At 41.7% G+C, this 18,365-nt stretch overlaps 1 protein-coding gene across 1 annotated transcript in view; it reads left to right on the forward strand.

Annotated features, from left to right (window-relative positions):
• The window catches only part of POLN (DNA polymerase nu), a 202,798-nt gene that overhangs the window by 25,782 nt on the left and 158,651 nt on the right, over positions 1-18,365 (forward strand). Inside the window, exons 3-5 of the mRNA XM_037898583.2 lie at positions 2,057-2,588; positions 7,607-7,803; positions 16,866-16,972. Coding sequence (XP_037754511.1) covers positions 2,057-2,588; positions 7,607-7,803; positions 16,866-16,972 — 836 coding nt within the window. The remainder of the gene's footprint in view (positions 1-2,056; positions 2,589-7,606; positions 7,804-16,865; positions 16,973-18,365) is intronic.

Raw genomic sequence — 18,365 nt, forward strand, 5'->3', positions numbered from 1 at the left:
TAAAAGCAACTGAAAATAGGGCCTTTTAAAGGAAAGTTTTTGGAGATCTTAGTCATAGGTATTGCTGCCACTTTTTTTTTTTAAGGTAATAGTGAGAAGATGAATGAGTATAAATTCAGGGGAAAGAAAATCACTTTGGAAAATGAAGAGGCAAGTATATTGTAAAACTAAGGAAAAAGTTCAAAAAATGTACTTTTTATGTTTTATTTTCCATCATAAATTTTATAAACAAACTCTGTGTGTATGATTAGTCACCCATTCAGACAATATGCATCCTTCTTCTAGCTTTCTGTCTTACCTCTGTCATCCAGCTAGCAGCAGGAGTCTTGGTTCCAGTTCTGCCTCCTTTATCAGCTCACTCTAATGACTCCCAAGTTGTCTCTAGCTGTTTCTCCAGGAAGAAGCTGGTATTACTTTTGAGGTGCCATTTCTTTCCACCACTAGTGTAATATGGGGCCTATGTTTACCTTGCTGCTTTGTGGCTCCTGGGGACATAGCTGTAGTCAGCCATACATTCAGAGGCGTATATTCTAACTAGCAGAAAGAGAATTATAGTGAGCAGAGGAGGAAAGGAGACATGCCCAAATTTCTGCTTCCTGTTTCCAGCCAGAACATTTTTTACCCTAGGAGCCATAGCCTGGAACAGTCAGGATTACAGTATTGCCAGCCCCAACTGTTGAGAATTCATGAGTCAAACCTTTCCTTCCTCCCAAAATGACATTTTGAAATAGAGTAAATTAATCATTTTGTTTGTCTGTTCTGCCATTGAGCCTTTACAGGAGAACTGTCACTCACAGTTTTATGTGTAATACTTTGTGTCAATTCAATTCAATTTTACATGCACACAAAGTGAACACAAAAAAATGTAGAACTCGCTGCTTGCTATTTGGCAGTAGAATTCACTCCACTGCATCAGCTGATAGAATGTTTGGGTGTCATGCTAAGGATATTCCCTCTCTTTCAGCCTTAATGGTGTCCTATTGAGAACAGGGGCTCTGGAACAATTTTTATAGTGGGAGTGCTGAGAGCTATTGAACCAAACTGTAAACCCTTCATATAATGGAAACCACTTCAAGCCAGGGGGGGTTCCAGCACATGTGATTGGGAATGCTGGTTGGGGCAAACTCTTTCTAGTGCCCCCCACTCCATTCACTTCAGATTCATTCAGTTTGTCTTCTTCCCTAATCAGATACTATCAGTCTAGGGTGACTAGACAGCAAATGTGAAAAATTGGGACGGGGTGGGGGATAATAGGAGCCTATATAAGAAAAAGACCCAAAAATCGGGACTGTCCCTATAAAATCGGGACATCTGGTCACCCTATATCAGTCAGAACCATTAGCTACATTGATGGCAGACAAGCTACATACAAGAAGACAGATTTTTCTGTTAATCGTGTTTGGTTATCAATGTGTTCCCAGAGTGTGCAGTCTCAGGCTAGAGAATTGGTTTCATAACTTTGAAGCTAGGGAGCATGAGGAATAAGCTGAGGAAGGGGAAATTAATGTCACATTTTTGGTACCCTGCTTGATAAATGAGGCAAAAGAGTGAATGGGCATGGAAAATAAACTTCCATTTGGCCTCTGTAGACTGTCTTTCCAGGTCATGGATGAAGCACTTTAATATGAATGATAGAGAAGCTTGTACAGCAGCTGCTAATACCAGTTTTGCAGTCAGTAGGCTGTTAACTTTGCACTTTCCATGAGCCCTGTAATTCACTTAAATATGACCCCAACAGTGACAACTGAAAAATAATAGTAATTTTTATTACAACTAATATAAAGGAGTAGAGTGATTTTTTTAAAGGGATACATATTTAGTCTTTATAGTGTTTTCTCTTTGTTATATAGTTTTGTTAAATTGAATCTTTCTATCTTAATAGAACTCATAAAATGCATCAGGCAGATTTATTTTAAAATGAAAGTAAGACAATATCAACATATTTGTGTTTTTTCTGCATAAATCATTTTGAAAAGCTTTTCAGGAAATGTTAAATTTATATTTGCTTAATTTTCTGACCTATAATACTAAGGTGAATAATGTATCCACTAAAAAGTTTTTGGTTCTTCCAGGACCTCCATGATTTTATGGCTATATCATTAAATATGAATACCAGCACTGCAAAAAGCAGTAGTCCATTAGCTAGTACAGAACTGACGGACAAAATGTTCTGTAATCAAAACACTAAAATAGTGAGCTCAGTATTGCTCACTTCTAGTATGAGCACTTTTATAAATTACCAGGATGTAGACCTACCAAAATGGGACTATACAGAGAGAAACTCGTCAGTACAAAGAAAGAAAAATAAGAATAGTGAAAATAATAAAATCACCAGTCTTAAAAGGAAGCAGGATATATCTACTTATTGCTCATACAAGATGGAACGGTGGTTACCAATGAAAGAAGATGTTAATTCACATAAAACAAAGCATGATTGGGCTGCTGAACAAGCAGAAAAAACATTTTATGACATCAGAAATTTAGGACATGAGGAAAAAAGCCAGTTAATCACAACTATAAAAGAGGCAGTAGCTCTGGTAGTTACTATGGTATTTCAAGATGGTTCTTCACAGCTGAGCTCAGATCAGGTTAGTGAATAATAATCTGTTTTGTTTTATGAATTTAAGAAAATGTTCATACTAGAGCTGTGAAAAATGTGTGAAACTTGCCTGATTTAGAGTTTTGTTAGGCTCTGACAAGGATCAATAAATGGTTTGAGAGAACTTGGCCAATTTGTGGAGTTTTGAAAAATATTGATGCAAAACCAGGTGAAACATAGAGGTTCCAGGTGAATTTTCTTTTTAGATTCAAAGCAAAACTCATGGAATGTAGAACCATATGGGTGAATATGTTGATGGGTATACAGATCGACTCACTCAAGGAAAGAGGCTTTATTGGGGCTGATTGTACAGAGAAGCCTGGAGTCAACATGGAACGGTGTTTGAGGACTTCAGAAATCTGCATAGGTGATGATTCTTTTGGATTAATCAAGAATTTTATGATTATCAGGCCAACAATTGGTCTGTCTCAGGTGGTTATAGAGTCTTCTAAGGCTGGATACACACTAGATCTAATGTTTGGGTTGAGAGTGCAGTATGGAGGGTTGGATAACCCGTGTCAGATACTTATGGTTTCCTTTGGTTTGAGGTTGGGGTACATGTATTCCAACTGGAGAGGGACCTGATCTAATGATCCTCCTTGAATGGTGGTTGGAACCAGGATGTTTTCAGGTATCCTTAAGGGACATGGTTGATTCCCAAATGACTACTCACAATGGTTAGGAGTTTTTTGTCTTCCACTACTGGTACAATAGCTCTTAATAGCCACCCCCCTTTGCTGGCTTTTCTCTCACAGATCAGTCATCTAGGTATGGGTATACCTACACCTGCCTCCTCTAGAGGAAGTCTGCTACGACTGACATGCATTTGGTGAATACTTGGGGGCTGTTGACAGATCGAATGGGAGGACCGTGAACTGATAGTGTTTGAGCGCAAACTGGAGAAAATGTCTGTGTGCAGGTTGAATGGTTATATGAAAGTATGCGTCTTTCATGTTGAGTGCGGCGTACCAGTCTCCCGGATCCAGGGAAGGTATAATAGTGCTCAGGGAGACCATGCGGAACTTCAACTTCACCATGAACTGGTTGAGTCCTCTCAGGTCTAAAAGGGGTCTGAGACCCCCTTTTGCCTGGGGGATTAGGAAATAATGGGAGTAGAAGCTCTTTCCCCTTAGCTCCTGAGGAATCTCCTCCACTCCCCCTATGGCGAGGAGCGATTGCACCTCCTGGATAATGAGTTGCTCATGAGAGGGGTCCCTGAAGGGGGGGGTGGGAGAGGGGGAAGGAACAGAATTGGAGAGAGTATCCCACTTCTACCATGCAAAGAACCCAGGGATCCTATGTTATTTGGGACCAAGCATGGTAGAAGTGGGATAGATAATTCAGAAAACATGGTAGCATGGTGGGTGCGCCGTCCTTGGGCACATCTTCAAAAGGCCTGTTTAGAGCCTGTTTAGACTGGCCATGACCTTGCCCGAAGGGGGGTTGGAAGTTTTTCCGCCTGCCGTTCCTGCCCCTTCATCTATAAAAATCCTGCCTCAACCGAGGAGGATATAAGCACTGTTGTTGTGGTTGAGACTTAAAGTGCTTGCATTGGGTTGCCGGCGTATGCATTCCCAGCGACTTCATGGTCGCCCTGGAGTCTTTCAAGCTCTGCAGCTTGGAGTCTGTCTGCTCTGAAAAAATCCCCGCGCCCTCGAAGGAAAGGTCCTGTAGGGTTTGCTGCACTTCCGGGTATAAGCATTAAAATATGTTAATTCGCAACTACATATACTATAATATACATATATGCTAAATATTATATATAAATCTTTACTAAATTTGGTGGTTCTCTTTGCTAACCAGGAGGAAATACTATATCTGTAAATATTTTATTTAAGCATTTATATAGCTCAATATAAATGTATTCAGATTCTAAATTTTTACATTTTTATTGTGGTAGAATATGAAAATTTACCATTGATTCTGAAGCCATAAGGGACCATTGTGATAATCTAATCCATGCGTTCTCAAACTTCATTGCACTGCAACCCCCCTTCTGACAATAATGTTACTACATGATCCGTGGGGGGGGGGGGAAGCGTGGAGCCCAAGCCCTGGGGAGTGGGAGAGAGGGCTTCAGCCCTGGGTCCAAACAAGTCTAATGCTGGCCCTGGTGACCCCATTAAAATGGGGTCCTGACTCACTTTGGGGTCCCGACCCACAGTTTGAGAACTCCTGATCTAATCTGATGTCCTATATAGCACAGCCTATAGAATTTACTCAAAATAATTCCTAGAGTATAGCTTTTGGAAAAACAGCCAATCTTGATTTAGAAATTATCGCTGATACATTTCTTATTGTACTAGATGCTTAATTTTGTATTCATGAGTTGTATCAAGCTGCATTTGAATTGAAATTGAAATTCAATTAAAAATACACAGAGCTAGCACTTAATTTTTTTTTTAATTAAACGTGGCTACCTTAAATGTGTTGGATACATAAGGGAAAAAAAGTAAATATATCAAAACATATTTTGCATTTAAAACTGATTTATGAAGCAAAGTATTAACTGTAGTTAATGAATTCTCAGATTGTTTCTGGTTTCCATGTGCCAGATTTTCAGAGGTATTTAGGTACCTAGTAGGATTTTCAAAAGTCCCTAAGCAGGTTAGGTGCCTAACTCCCATTGAAATCTGTATTTTTAGCTGTCTAGCTGCATCTTCTGGTGCCTAAATACCTTTGAAAATCTAGCCACATGCCCTTCAAGTTTTTTAGAATTAGTAGAGCTCATTGTCTCTCAGCTGGTTTTTGTTTTCCAATCTATAAATAATCTTTTCTGCTTTTTCATCTCCCGCTCTGTTTCTCAACTTTGAATGAAATATTCCCAATGAAGTAAATATTATCTCTGCACCTCTTAACTGAAACCAAAAATAACCAATGCAAAACCTTTTCTGCACAACAGAAACTGAAAATACTTATATTTGGAAAAATGTAAATATCAGCATCCACTCTATTATGAAGACCACAAGTATGGTAGATTCTTATTGTAGTACATGGTTTTGTGGCATATTTATAAAGCTTGTATTGATCTTAAAAAGTTAGTCCCCCTCTCCCATTTCTGTATATACTTTAAAAAACAGCATCCTCTAACTCACTAAAATTTGAGAAGGGTGCATTTTGATGCAGGGTGGATTTTTTTTTTTTTTTGTTGCTTATTTAAAAGATGTTAATACACTGTAGTAATGTTAGGCCATACTGCAGTTGTGAACAGGTAAGGTGCTTGAGCAGAAGCTCCCTCTACACAAACTCAGAGAGTCACTGGCAGGTATTTATTGAGATTTCCCTAACTTTGAAATTCACTGCTCTACCTTGGTCCACCAGAAACTTCTGGACAATAAGGCAAAGACCATCTTTTTCCTCCAGGTTTTTGAGAAAGTGTGTGCCAAGAGTTGGAAGGGTTAATTTATTCTACTATTCTCATATTAGTAGTTGGATGTGTATGTATTTATATGTCAAGATGTTATGACTAGTCTTTAATATTATATAGTATTTTATACTGTGTTTGTTTTTAAATGGGATGAGTATCCAGGGTTAATGACTTAAATTGTAAACTCTTGGGTCAGGGACCATCTTTTTTATTTGTGTTTGTACAGCGCCTACGACAATGAGGTTTGGTGCATGACTGGGGCTTATAGGTGCTACCACAGTAGAAATATGTAATAATATTGAAGACTGTCAAGCTATTAAAAAAATGAATTGTGATTAATCGTGTGATTAATCGCACTGTTAAACAATAATAGAATACCATTTACTTAAATATTTTTGGATGTTTTCTACATTTTCAAATATATTGATTTCAGTTACAACACAGAATACGAAGTGTACGGTGCTCACTTTCTATTTTTGAATACAAATATTTGCACTGTAAAAAAACAAAACAAATAGTATATTTCAGTTCATCAAATACAAGTACTGTAGTGCAATCTCTTTATCATGAAAGTTGAACTTACAAATGTCGAATTATGTACAGAAAAATAACTGCATTCAAAAATAAAACAATGTAAAACTTTAGAGCCTACAAGTCCACTCAGTTCTACTTCAGCCAATTGTTTAGACAAACAAGTTTGGTTACATTTGCCAGAGATAATCATGCCTGCTTCTTGTTTACAAGGGAGAATAGGCGTTCACATGGCACTGTTGTAACCAGTGTCGCAAGATATTTACGTGCCAGATGTGCTAAAGATTCTTATGTCCCTTCATGCTTCAACCACCGTTCCTAAAGATATGCATCCATGCTGATGACTGTTTCTGCTTGATAACAGTCCAAAGCAGACTGGACCAGTGCATGTTCGTTTTCGTCATCTGAGTCAGATGCCACCAACAGAAAGTTGGTTTTCTTATAACGCTAGCTACAACAGTGCCATGTGAATGCCTGTTCTCACTTTCAGGTGACAATGTAAATAAGAAGTGGGCAGCATTATTTCCTGTAAGTGTAAAGAAACTTGTTTGTCTTAGCAATTGGCTGAACAAGAAGTAGGACTGAGTGGACTTGTAGGCTCTAAAGTTTTACATTGTTTTTGTTACGTAAAAATCTACATTTGTAAGTTGCACTTTCACAATAAAGAGATTGCACTACAGTAATTGTATTAGGTGAATTGAAAAATACTATTTCTTTTATCTTTTTTACAGTGCAAATATTTCTAATAAAAAATAATATAAAGCCCTGTGCACTTTGTATTGTGTGCTGTAATTGAAATCAATATATTTGAAAATGTAGAAAAACAGCCAAAAGTACTTATAATAAATGTAAATTGTTATTCTATTATTGTTTTACAGTACGATTAAAACTACGATTAATCGGAACTAATTTTTTAATCTAGTTAATTTGTTTTGCATTAATTGTTTGAGTTAATTGCCATTAATTGACAGCCCTAAAAATGTGTGTTTTTTAAATAAATGTAATGTACGTAACACACTGCATCTAGGGAAATGTGGAAATTTCTATATAGAATGCATAAAGGTGCTCAGTAGAAAAATATTACTCATCTTAATCAATTGTACTTATAGGGCGTAGTCTCATCAGTAAGAGGAATTGTTATGTTAATAAAGAGACAGACAGACCAACTTTGTCCTTCCAATGGCTCTTCAATTGTTAATCCAATTGTTTGGGATGCCTGTACCAGAAATGATAAGTTTATTTATTTAAAAATAGAGCACTCTTCTGTTTGGGAGCAACAGGAACAGTCTCATAAGCAGTACATCAGGTGAGGGAACAGACAATAATCTTTGTTCTATATGTGTGTAAATAGTAGTGATGTTGATTGTCACTGTTGTCTAATACTACAACAAATGTCTAAGTAATTCTTCTCTGAGTGCTTATTTGCATGTGTTCCATTTCTGGTGCCGTGAATATGCCCCATGTGTAGGGTGACCATATTTCCCAAAGGGAAAACGGGACACTGTGTGGGGCCCACTCACCCAAGACATGGCCCGGCCCACTCACCCAAGACATGGCCCCTCCCCCTCTGCACCTGGGGCTGTCCGTTCCCTACCATCTTCCCCCCCTGCACATGGGGCTGGCCTGTGCCCTGCCTCCCCTCCCCACAAGCACAGGGCTGACTTGAGTTGCTGGCCCCAACCCTGCCACCACCATGCACAGGGCTCTCACCTGAGCCCAGCCTGCTCCCCATGTGGGGCTGGTGTCATTCTTCACCTGATCCCTGCTGCCTCCCACAAGGCTGGTGTCGCTGCTCGCCTGAACCCTACCTCCCCCCATGCGGCTGGCATCACTGTTTGTCCATACCCTGCCTGCCCCCTCTCCCCCGGCTGGCATTGCTGCTCGCCAGAGCCGTATTCACCCTCCCTTCCACGCCCGCGCACACACGCACATTCCTCTCTGCCTCTCTAGGGGTGCACGCTGAACTTTTGCCAAAAAAGTCACGACGGCTGGGACAGGGCTTAAAAAAGGAAGTCTCCTGGCCAAAACGGGACATATGGTCACCCTACCCATGTGCTAGAGATCAGAATGCTTTAGCCAGCAATGTTGTTTGGTTGCATCTGCTCCGCTGGTGGCCTCAAAGGTATAAAGCCGGGGGGCAAAGTGTCCAACTGGCCCTCAGTTCCTTTCAGCTGCTCCTGGATGTGAGACTGAGCCAGCCAACAATGTCCACTCTTTTTCCAGTTGCATATTTTATTCTGACTTTGTAAATAGTTAATTATTTAGACTAGATATTTAGTATAGTGATGAGTGTAGGTTTCAGCTTTCTCTAGGTTCATTTTTTACCCTGTACGGAAGGTGGGGATGGGTGGGTCTGGCATGATGTTGGGACGGAAAAACCCAGGCTTTAAAGTGAAGGATATGTAAAAGAAAAGTTTAAGAATTGTAAAATCCTTACAAGAGGACAACTAAATCTAGGGACATCAGGATGAAGTTCCTTTTAGAGAAAGCTATAAGGCTGGTCTCTGAACCAGATGGGAGACAGGATCCGTCTAGTCTGGGATTGTCCTCAGGGAAAAGTGTCCCAGTAACTGCCTTTATTTCTGGGGCTCTGCCTGCTCCTACCTCTGTGGCTGCGAGCAGGGATAGGCATCACACCTCTCAGGAGCACAGAGGAAGATCTCTCAAGACTCCCTTAAAAGAAAGAGGATTGGTTCACTTCTTTATGTCTTCAGGAAGAAGAAAGCTCTGAAAGCAGCCCCTCCCTTCTCTTTCCAGCAGGAGGCAGCCTGGAAGGCTTCTCTGGTGTCCATGTTATTGGACAATTGGTTGGGGAGAGGATCATCTCCAGAGCAGGTGATAAGCAGTGTTCAGTACATCATACTTCTGTTGTCCAGATTGGGACTGAGAGTGAACATGGAAGTCTCATTTAATTCCAACACAAAAGATAGTTTATTGGGACTCTAATCGATTCCATGATGGCTCGAGCATACCTACTGCAGGGCAGATTCAACAATAGGTCAGAGTTGATAAATGAACTGCAAAACAAATCTACTTCAAGGACATGTCTCTGGTTTTAAGGTCACATGGCTTCAGGTACTCTGACCCCAATTATAGATTTTTTTTTTCTTTCACAGATTCATAGATTCCAAGGGACCATTGTGACAGTCTAGCCTATCTATATAACACAGGCCTACTAGTGCATATCTTTTAGAAAAACATCTAATCTTGATTTAAAATTTCCAGTGATGGAGAATCCACCATGACCCTTGGTAAATTGTTCCAGTGATTAATTATTCTCACTGTTTAAAAAAAATTACACTTTATTTCCAGTCTGAATTTTTGCCTATGTTCAACTTCCAGTCATTGTATCGTGTTGTACCTTTCTCTGCTAGATTGAAGAGCTCATTATCAAATATTTGTTCCCTGTGTAGGTACTTATAAACTGTAATCAAGTCAACTCTTAACCTTATCTTTTGCTCAGCTAAATAGATTGAGCACCTTGAATCTGTCACTGTAGGGTATGTCTTCCAATTCTTCCGATCATCATGCTTGTGGCTCTTCTCTGGACTTGTCCAGTTTATTAACATCCTTCTTGAATTGTGGACACTAGAACTGGACACAGTATTCTTGCAGAGCCAAATACAGAGGTTAAAATAACCACTCTACTCCTATTCGAGATTCCTCTGTTTATGCATCCAAGGATGGCATTATCCTATTTGGGTAGTGTCATTCTGGGAGATCATGTTCAGCTGTTGATACACTAGACCGTGTCTCTGTTGTCGTAAGGGGTAGTAATGGATGGCTTATCACCCTGATGGCCACAATATAGATATGAGGGTACACATACCTCGAAGTTTTGAACTCCGTCAACTGGTGGAAAGATCCATGTTAGGTCTGCAAGGGATTTCTGTTCTCCTCAGAATTTCCCACTAAGTCAGTAGTGACGGATGTATCGTTGCTGGAGTGTACAGTACAGGGTCAATGGTCTCAAAGAGATGCTTGGGTTCATATCAGTGTCCTGGAGCTCAGAGCAATATGGCTTGCCTGCATGGCCTTTCTACCTCATACCAAATATCAGAGTGTACAGATGAGAATCAACCATACCACCACAATGTTTTATGTAAACAAACATGGGAACCAGATCAACAATGTTGTGCAGGGAAGCAGTCGATCTATGGAATTGATGTATCCTGCACAACATAATACTAACTGTATATCACCTTCCAGGACTATACGACATGCTGGCAGACAATCTACGCAGACCTATTTCTCCGAATCATAAATGGTCCTTAAAGGATTTGGTCATCAAGTCCATTTTCGATCAGTAGTGTCTGTTTGCAGCTGACCAGAACAAGAAATACAAAGTATTTTGTTCCAAGGGAGGACAAAGTCTGAGTTCTCAAGAAGATGCCTTCCTAATCCCCTGGGTTCAGGCCATATTGTATGTTTATTCCCCCAGTTCCTCTGACCCTAGGTGTGTTAAGGAAGGTCAGACCAGACAAGGCCTCAGTCATCCTAATAGCCCTAGACTGGCCCAGGCAATACTGGTTCAAGGAAATCAGAAATCTCTCTGACACCTCCAGTATCTACCAGACTTAATTACTCAGAACAATGGGACAACATTTCATCCAGATTTGTTGTTCCTAAACCTCACAGCATGGAAACTCTCTGGCTAACAGTTCTGTTGATATATACAGCATATTGATTCAGAGCAGAAAGGAGTCTCCGAGGACTGAAAAATGGAAATGTTTTTCATCCATTCAGTAAATTGTTGCCCATGAGAGACATCAGTCCCTCATATCGAGTATCTATTATTCTTAAAAACCTTTGGTTTGTTGCTAAGCTCATTACGTGTGTGTTTGGCTGCTATCTCTGCACATCATCCACCAATTCACGACCATCTCATCCTTCAGTTAAAAAGTTTGTGAAAGGTCTTCTGAGAGTTTTTCCTTCAATAACTTATTTTACGTTACTTTTATCTTGGAATCTTAATGTGGTACTTATCTCCTTGGAGGGACCTCCATTTGAGCTATTAGCCTTGTGCTCATTACTCCTTTTGTCTATGAAGATGGCATTTTTTGTTGCAGTTATATTGGTAGGCCCTACCAGTTTTATGGCCATGAAAAACATGTCACAGACTGTGAAATAAGCCTTTCCACAAGAAATGTGATCTCTCCCATGTTCCTGGGAGCACCCCAGCTGGGGGCTCCTAATTGCTAGTCCCAGCTTGGCTGGCAAGACACAGGACTTGTTCTTCCACAGCACAGCCACTCTCGGGGGGAGATCAGACCCACCTCTGCATACCTCCCGCTGCTGCAGGAAGCTCTGGGGCTGGGCAGCATCCCCGAAGCTTTCTGCAGCCAGAAGAGGCTTTTGGAGGTGGTGGGTCCAATCTCCCATGTACTGTTGGGAGCACCTCAGCCAGGTGCTCCTAGCTGCTAACCTGCGTTGGGTGGGGAGATGAGACCTACCTCCAGTGGCAGCGCAGAAGTGAGGGAGCACAGGGAGATCAGTCTCGCTTCCATCTGAAATCGTGATATTGACCAATTTTAAAATCCTCGGGCCTTGAAATCGACCAAAATGGACTGTGAATTATGTAGGGCCCTATAGATCGGCATGCAGGGTCTGGGAATCATAGAAAATCAGGGTTGGAAGGGACCTCAGGAGGTCATCTAGTCCAACCCCTTGCTCAAAGCAGGACCAATTCCCAATTTTTGCCCCAGATTCCTAAATGGCCCCCTCAAGGATTGAACTCACAACCCTGGGTTTAGCAGGCCAATGCTCAAACCACTGACCTATCCCTCCCCCCAACCCATGTTTTCCACAGTCCAGGCTAGTGCTCTAACCACTGGACCATCCTTCCTCAGATAATTGCAAGCTCTATGGTGAAACCCCCATATATAATTTTTCACAGCGTTAAAGTTACACTCTGGTCACAACCTAAATTTCTTCCCAAAGTAATCTCTGACACTTATTTAAATCAGTCCATTCACTTACCTGTTTTTTCCCAAAGTGTGAGGCTGCATTACATACTCTGATGTTTTCCAAGCTCTGTCTTGTAGGGTTGCCAACTTTTTAATTGCAGAAAACTGAATGCCCTGGCCCCGCCCCTCGCCCGCACCCCTTCTCCAAGGCCCCGCCGGCCGCTCACTCCATCCCTCCTCCCTCCATCGCTTACTTTCCCCCACTCTCGCTCACTTGCTCATTTTCACTGGGCTGGGGCAGGGAATGGGGTGTGAAAGGGGGTGAGAGCTCCAGCTGAGGTTGTGGGCTCTCAGGTGGGGCCGGGGATGAAGGGTTTGGGGGTAGAGGAGGGGGCTCCAGGCTGGGGCCGAGAGGTTCAGAGTGCAGGAGGGAGCTCAGAGCTGGGGCAGAGGGTTGGAGTGCAGGAGGGGGTGCGGGCTCCAGGTGGCTCTGACCTCAGGTGGCCCCAGTATTTCTTGGGGACTGAGGAAGACCGCATGGCTCCCAGGAAGTGATGGCATGCGCCTCCAGCTTCTAGGCGGAGCGGTGGCCAGGTGGCCTCTGCAAGCTGCTCCCGCCCACAGGCACTGAACGCTGCCCGGAGGCGCTGTCCCAAGCGCCAGCTCCACAGCTCCCATTGGCTGCAGCCACGGCATTCCCAGCCAATGGGAGCTGTGGACCTGGTGCTGTGGGCGGCGCCTGCACGCAGAGTCTCTATGGTTCCCCCTCTGCCTAGGAGCTGGAGGGACACGCTGCCATTTCCTGGGAGCCATGCAGAGCTGCTGGGTACAGAGCCTGCCTGCCCACCTTAGGCCAACCAGACTTTTAGCGGCCTGGTCAGCTGTGCTGACTGGAGCTGCCAGGGTCCATTTTTAACTGGGTGTTCCAGTCAAAAACCAGATGCCTGGCAACCCTATCATTTTGTCTAGAACAAAACCATTCAGAGAGCCTCCTAGGCTAGGGAAGTAGAGCCTGAGCCCAGGCTGCCTCCCGATGAAGGATTAGCCAGGGGTGGGGAAGGAGAGCCCAGGCAGGAGTGGGTCTGGCAGCAAGCCCCAGGCAGTGGGAGGTCTGACTGTCCTCTTTATCCCCTCCATCCCACCTCCCGGGTGTGCCCAGCTCTTCTGCAAGAGCTTCAGCCACCAGGGGCTGACAGCTGGAGCTCTTCCCCCCCAAAAAAGGGGGCGGGGGCGGCAGCACAAAACTTGTGCCTCCCTTGACACATTCCCATGCCTTCCTTGGAAGGTGCGTCCCATAGTTTGAGAACCGCTGTACTAGAGCACAGGCCACTTCCGCAGCCTCTGAGAGGGATAACTGTAGCTGATATACGTAGGGCTACTACTTATAGTAGTATACATACTTTCACTAGCCAAAGCATTTATGCTTTAGTTCAGGAATCTCATTCAGATGCCCAGTTTGGGAAGGCTGTGTTGCATTCTCTATTTAATTAGACTTGCAGTACTCTGCTCCATCTATTACTTACTGCTTGGGAGCACATGTAAACAAGCATTCAAAATGGAAAGTAAAGTTACTTTTAGTAACTGGAGTTCTTAGAGATGAATTGTTTACATGTGTTGCATAACCCACTCTCCTTTTCCCCACTACTATGCAGACCGATAGCCTGGACTTGATAGTGGTGCTGGGACTGAGGATGGTTGGTCACCCTTTTATATCACATAGTGAGAAGGCCTCAAGGTCATCGGGGAGCAGGTGTGACCAACAGACACTGCTGGCTAAAGCCTTCCAATCTCCAGTGCATGGGGCATATGTATACAAATCGAAGTGGAACACATGTAAACAACACATCTTGAATAGCTCTAGTTACTAAAGGTAAATAACTTTCCTTTCCAATTTTATTTTTCTTTCTTGCCTATGGATGTTGTACTTCATTTCTGGGAGATTTTTGATGGGCGTTCGTAAAGAGACCATATGAACAGGATTACAGCACAGCTTTTTGAACTGTATTCATAATTTTTTAAAATTTTTGAATAGAGTAGATTTTTTAAAAATAGCATTTAAGATTCCTGAGGATATTCCTTAGCAGCCGGTAGCAATTTTTATAACATTATAGATCAAAAGTTCAGTCTAAATTATAAGATAGTGTTGTTTAAAGTATAAATCTCTCTTTGCTATTGCCACTTAATTTTAAAGATTGCATTTATTTCTTTTAAATATCCATGTTTTTAAATTTAATCAAATTCCATTGTTAAATTATTTAAAAAATTTAATATATTATTATATGTCAGACTTTGGGAGACACAGGACTTAGAATTCTAAAGGGACCAGAATATAATGTTAGTCAATTTTTTAAAATTTATTAGAATTTAGCTAATTTACCCTAATGACTGGGAGGTCTATTGTGAATTACTGAATTTTGTAAATGAGCAAAAAGTAAAAAACAAAACAACAACAAAATCAGATTATAAAGTATAATTAATTTTGACAAAGTATAAGATGGAGGACAGGGACTTCGGTTCTGTCACAGTTCTTGAGTTAACTATATCAAAGGGCAAGTCACTTTATTTTTTTATGTCTCTCTCTCTCTCCATCTATAAAATTGTAAATATAAAGGTGCTAGTTATTACTATTCATATTCTGCTAGTAATTTTAATGTAAATTATTATTGTTTAATACTTACACTGGGCACTGTGCTGTGCAATTCAGAAAAACAGAATAATCCCTTCCTTAAAGCGCTTTCAAAAGTGAAGTTTCAGTAATATGAAATCCCAGCATTAATTTTTCTTTCAGATTATAAATTGTGCAACTCATCAGTGTACTACTGTATACAATAGTTCACCTCTATAAAACCAGCATATCATTTTATTGTGGAATCATTAGCATTTAGACAAAACCTATATCTATTAGTCCACTGTTATTTAAAGCTTTGTTTACTATTAAACACAATCTTTTTTGTCCATGAGAACTCCTTTTAGTGACATCCTAGTTTTGATTCATAGCAAAGTCTACATAAATCTCCCTTCTTTTTATAACTGTGCGTCATAAATTCTTAAATACAGCACAGGCAAAGAAACTGTAACTAGTTTGAGAAGGACGAAAAGTAGTGTGATGTGCTTATGCTTTCCCAAGGGATCTTAGAGCAACAAGCAGGTTATATTTAAATACCACTTTGTACAGTGTTAAAATATTGACAATTTGTTTGTAGCTTTCAGTAACTGTTTAAATCATGGTTTCACTAACGTGCCTGCATAAACTGCTGATTTAATTTATTTTAGCACCATTAGCATGGTTAAGTTTGTTATGGAGATGCCAGTTGTGGCTTGATAAGAATATTGAGTTGAGTTTTGCACTTAAAGTACGGATTTTTAACCCCTTTGCTATATAGGAAGAATACATCATATCCTTCCTAAAATTACACCTCTTTGAATATAGAATTTTCTGAGAATTTATAAGTGAATCTGTTAATTAGTCTAGGAATGGATAAGAAACAGGCCTTAAAATCTAACAGCGGGTGCTATTTTTTTTTTTTAAATTTGGACTCAGTTTCTCTTAATAACAGGTTGTCGAGCCATGTCAACAACCTGTGGCATTCCTGCACAATGTATCCATTCCGGATATTTGCAAAGCCGCCACATGGGCCTCAGACCATACCTTTGCCAAACACTATGCCAATACACACGACCCCAGAGCGGATGCCATAGTAGGCCTTACTGTCCTTTCTGCTGCTACCATGCACATAACTCCAAAGTCCCCCCAACCATAGTGGGTACTGCTCTACTTTCACCTTGAGTGGAGCACCCACAGAGACAGCACTTGAAGAAGAAGAGAAGGTTACTCACCTTGTGCAGTAATTGAGGTTCTTCGAGATGTGTGTCCCTGTCTATGCTCCACTACCCCTCCCCTCTACTCTGGAAAAAAGAGGACTCTACAGTAGAGAAGGAACTGAGGGGGTCATGCTGTGCGCGCACTGAACAGACTCCAGCAATGCCACGAGACAGCAGCTGCGCATGCGTGGCCTGGTTAGGCACTGCTACTGAAGATGTCTAATCAATGGCGCTGGGACGCACCATCACCTAGAGTGCAGCACCCACAGGGACACACATCTCAAAGAACCTCAGTTACTGCACAAGGTGAGTAACCTTCTCTTATGAAAGCATATCAACTAAGTGGTTGTTATTTGAAAAACATAATTTAGGGGAAAAAAGTTAATTTAGTAAAATGAAAATACAATCCTGTTTTCCTATTCATTGCTCAGCAGAAGCAATGGGGAGGGAGAGGGAAACCACATTTATTTCTAATCCCCGATAGCCTATTTGTACAAGAAGTAAGAATCCTTATTTGTTTTAACTAAATAAGTTATATTAATTCATGTTCAACAGAAATGTACATAATGTAAATTTTGCTTTCAGTAATATGAAAAAATGAAATGCTCAGTTAGTGAATTTATTTTTATATCTTATATAGGGAAATACTATTTCAAATACTACACTGTACTGTTGTTTGCTTCAATGCAAAGGATTTTTTGAGAACACTGCTTCATGTTTATGGTGATGATATTAACTGGAAACAAGGTAAGATGTTTTGTGCCTAATTATGCCATCTTTGCATTGGCAAAACTCCCATTGAAATCAGTGTATAATTGATGATAAATATACTTTATTAAAACAATTATACAGTGACATTAATAGTTTTACATGTAATTTTAAAGACAGAATCGTATCAGAACTGACCCTTACCCACTCTTTCTGGACCTGGGCTCAGAGACTTTTGCATTGCTCTGCCCAGATCATGGGCCAGAACCTCTAACTGTTTGCTGCTCTGTCCTGACTGTAGGCAGGAGTCAGAGACTGGTTGGTGCCTCGCTCTGCTTGAGGATCTGGGGCCCAGAGACTCATTTGCTGCTCTGCCTGGACTGCAGGCCAGAGCCATAGGCTGTGCAATGCTCTGCTAATTCCCTGACAGTGAGCAACGCACAGTGAGTGGCCTCCCACTGACCCAGAGTGGGAGGGACTACTGCTAACCCACTACGCAACTGTAAATCTCTGACTGCCAGAGGCTGGGAAGGGAAGATAGGGGTGGATCTCTCCAAAATTGTCCTGTTCTGTATATTCCCTTTGAAGTTCTGGTATCTGCCATTGTTAGAGACAGGATACTGGGCTATATGGACCATTGGTCTGACCCAGTATGGCAGTTCTTATAATTTTGGAAGTCTCCAGGATTCTTTGAGTAGTGTCCTGACGGGTGCTCCACTGTCGGTGTGTCTGCATCCCTGCACTGCTGATCGGAGAATTTTGGTAATAGTATCTATTCCGTTTGTGCATGCGCTGCTCCTCGCCTGGCACAAAACTAGCCAACGTGCCTGGGCAAGTCCTCCTCAGTGCCTTCTCAACCATCCCTGGTTAGAGATGGAGCTGGAGCTGTTCGTTTGCAGATTAACTCTTTTAGAATTGCTATTTTTTATCTTCCCTTGAAGCCTTTTTTCTTTCCCAACTTTGTTTGCATTTTATTTTGGCCTTGCCTTAAAAAACAAACAAACAGTCTTCTGCCAACACCCTGGACAAGGGTATGCCCGGCTCCCCAGGCTTCAAAAAGTGCCTCAGTTGCAAGGAATCTATCCCAGTGACTGACAGACGCTCGCAGTGTGTTCACTGCCTGGAAGAGAAACACATTCCATAGAAGTGTTTCTTGTGTCAGCGACTGAAGCCCATATCCAGGAAAGAGAACTGAGACTCAAACTTCTACTCATGGAGTCAGGCCTTCAACCTCTGGAGTCCTGGCAGGAACCCTCACCGCAACCCTCTCCTTTGAAGGGAGGTGAGTCCAGGGAGACACCTGCGAACCACTCACATAAGGCCTCTAAGAAAAGGTTTGCGAGGCCGCATAGTGAGCCCCAATCAAGCCCAAAACAATCTCAGGCTCAATCAGTATCATTGGTACCAACGGCACCAAAGCCATCTATATCTG

This window comes from Chelonia mydas, chromosome 4 (assembly GCF_015237465.2).
Source record: "Chelonia mydas isolate rCheMyd1 chromosome 4, rCheMyd1.pri.v2, whole genome shotgun sequence".
NCBI classification, from domain to species: domain Eukaryota; kingdom Metazoa; phylum Chordata; order Testudines; family Cheloniidae; genus Chelonia; species Chelonia mydas.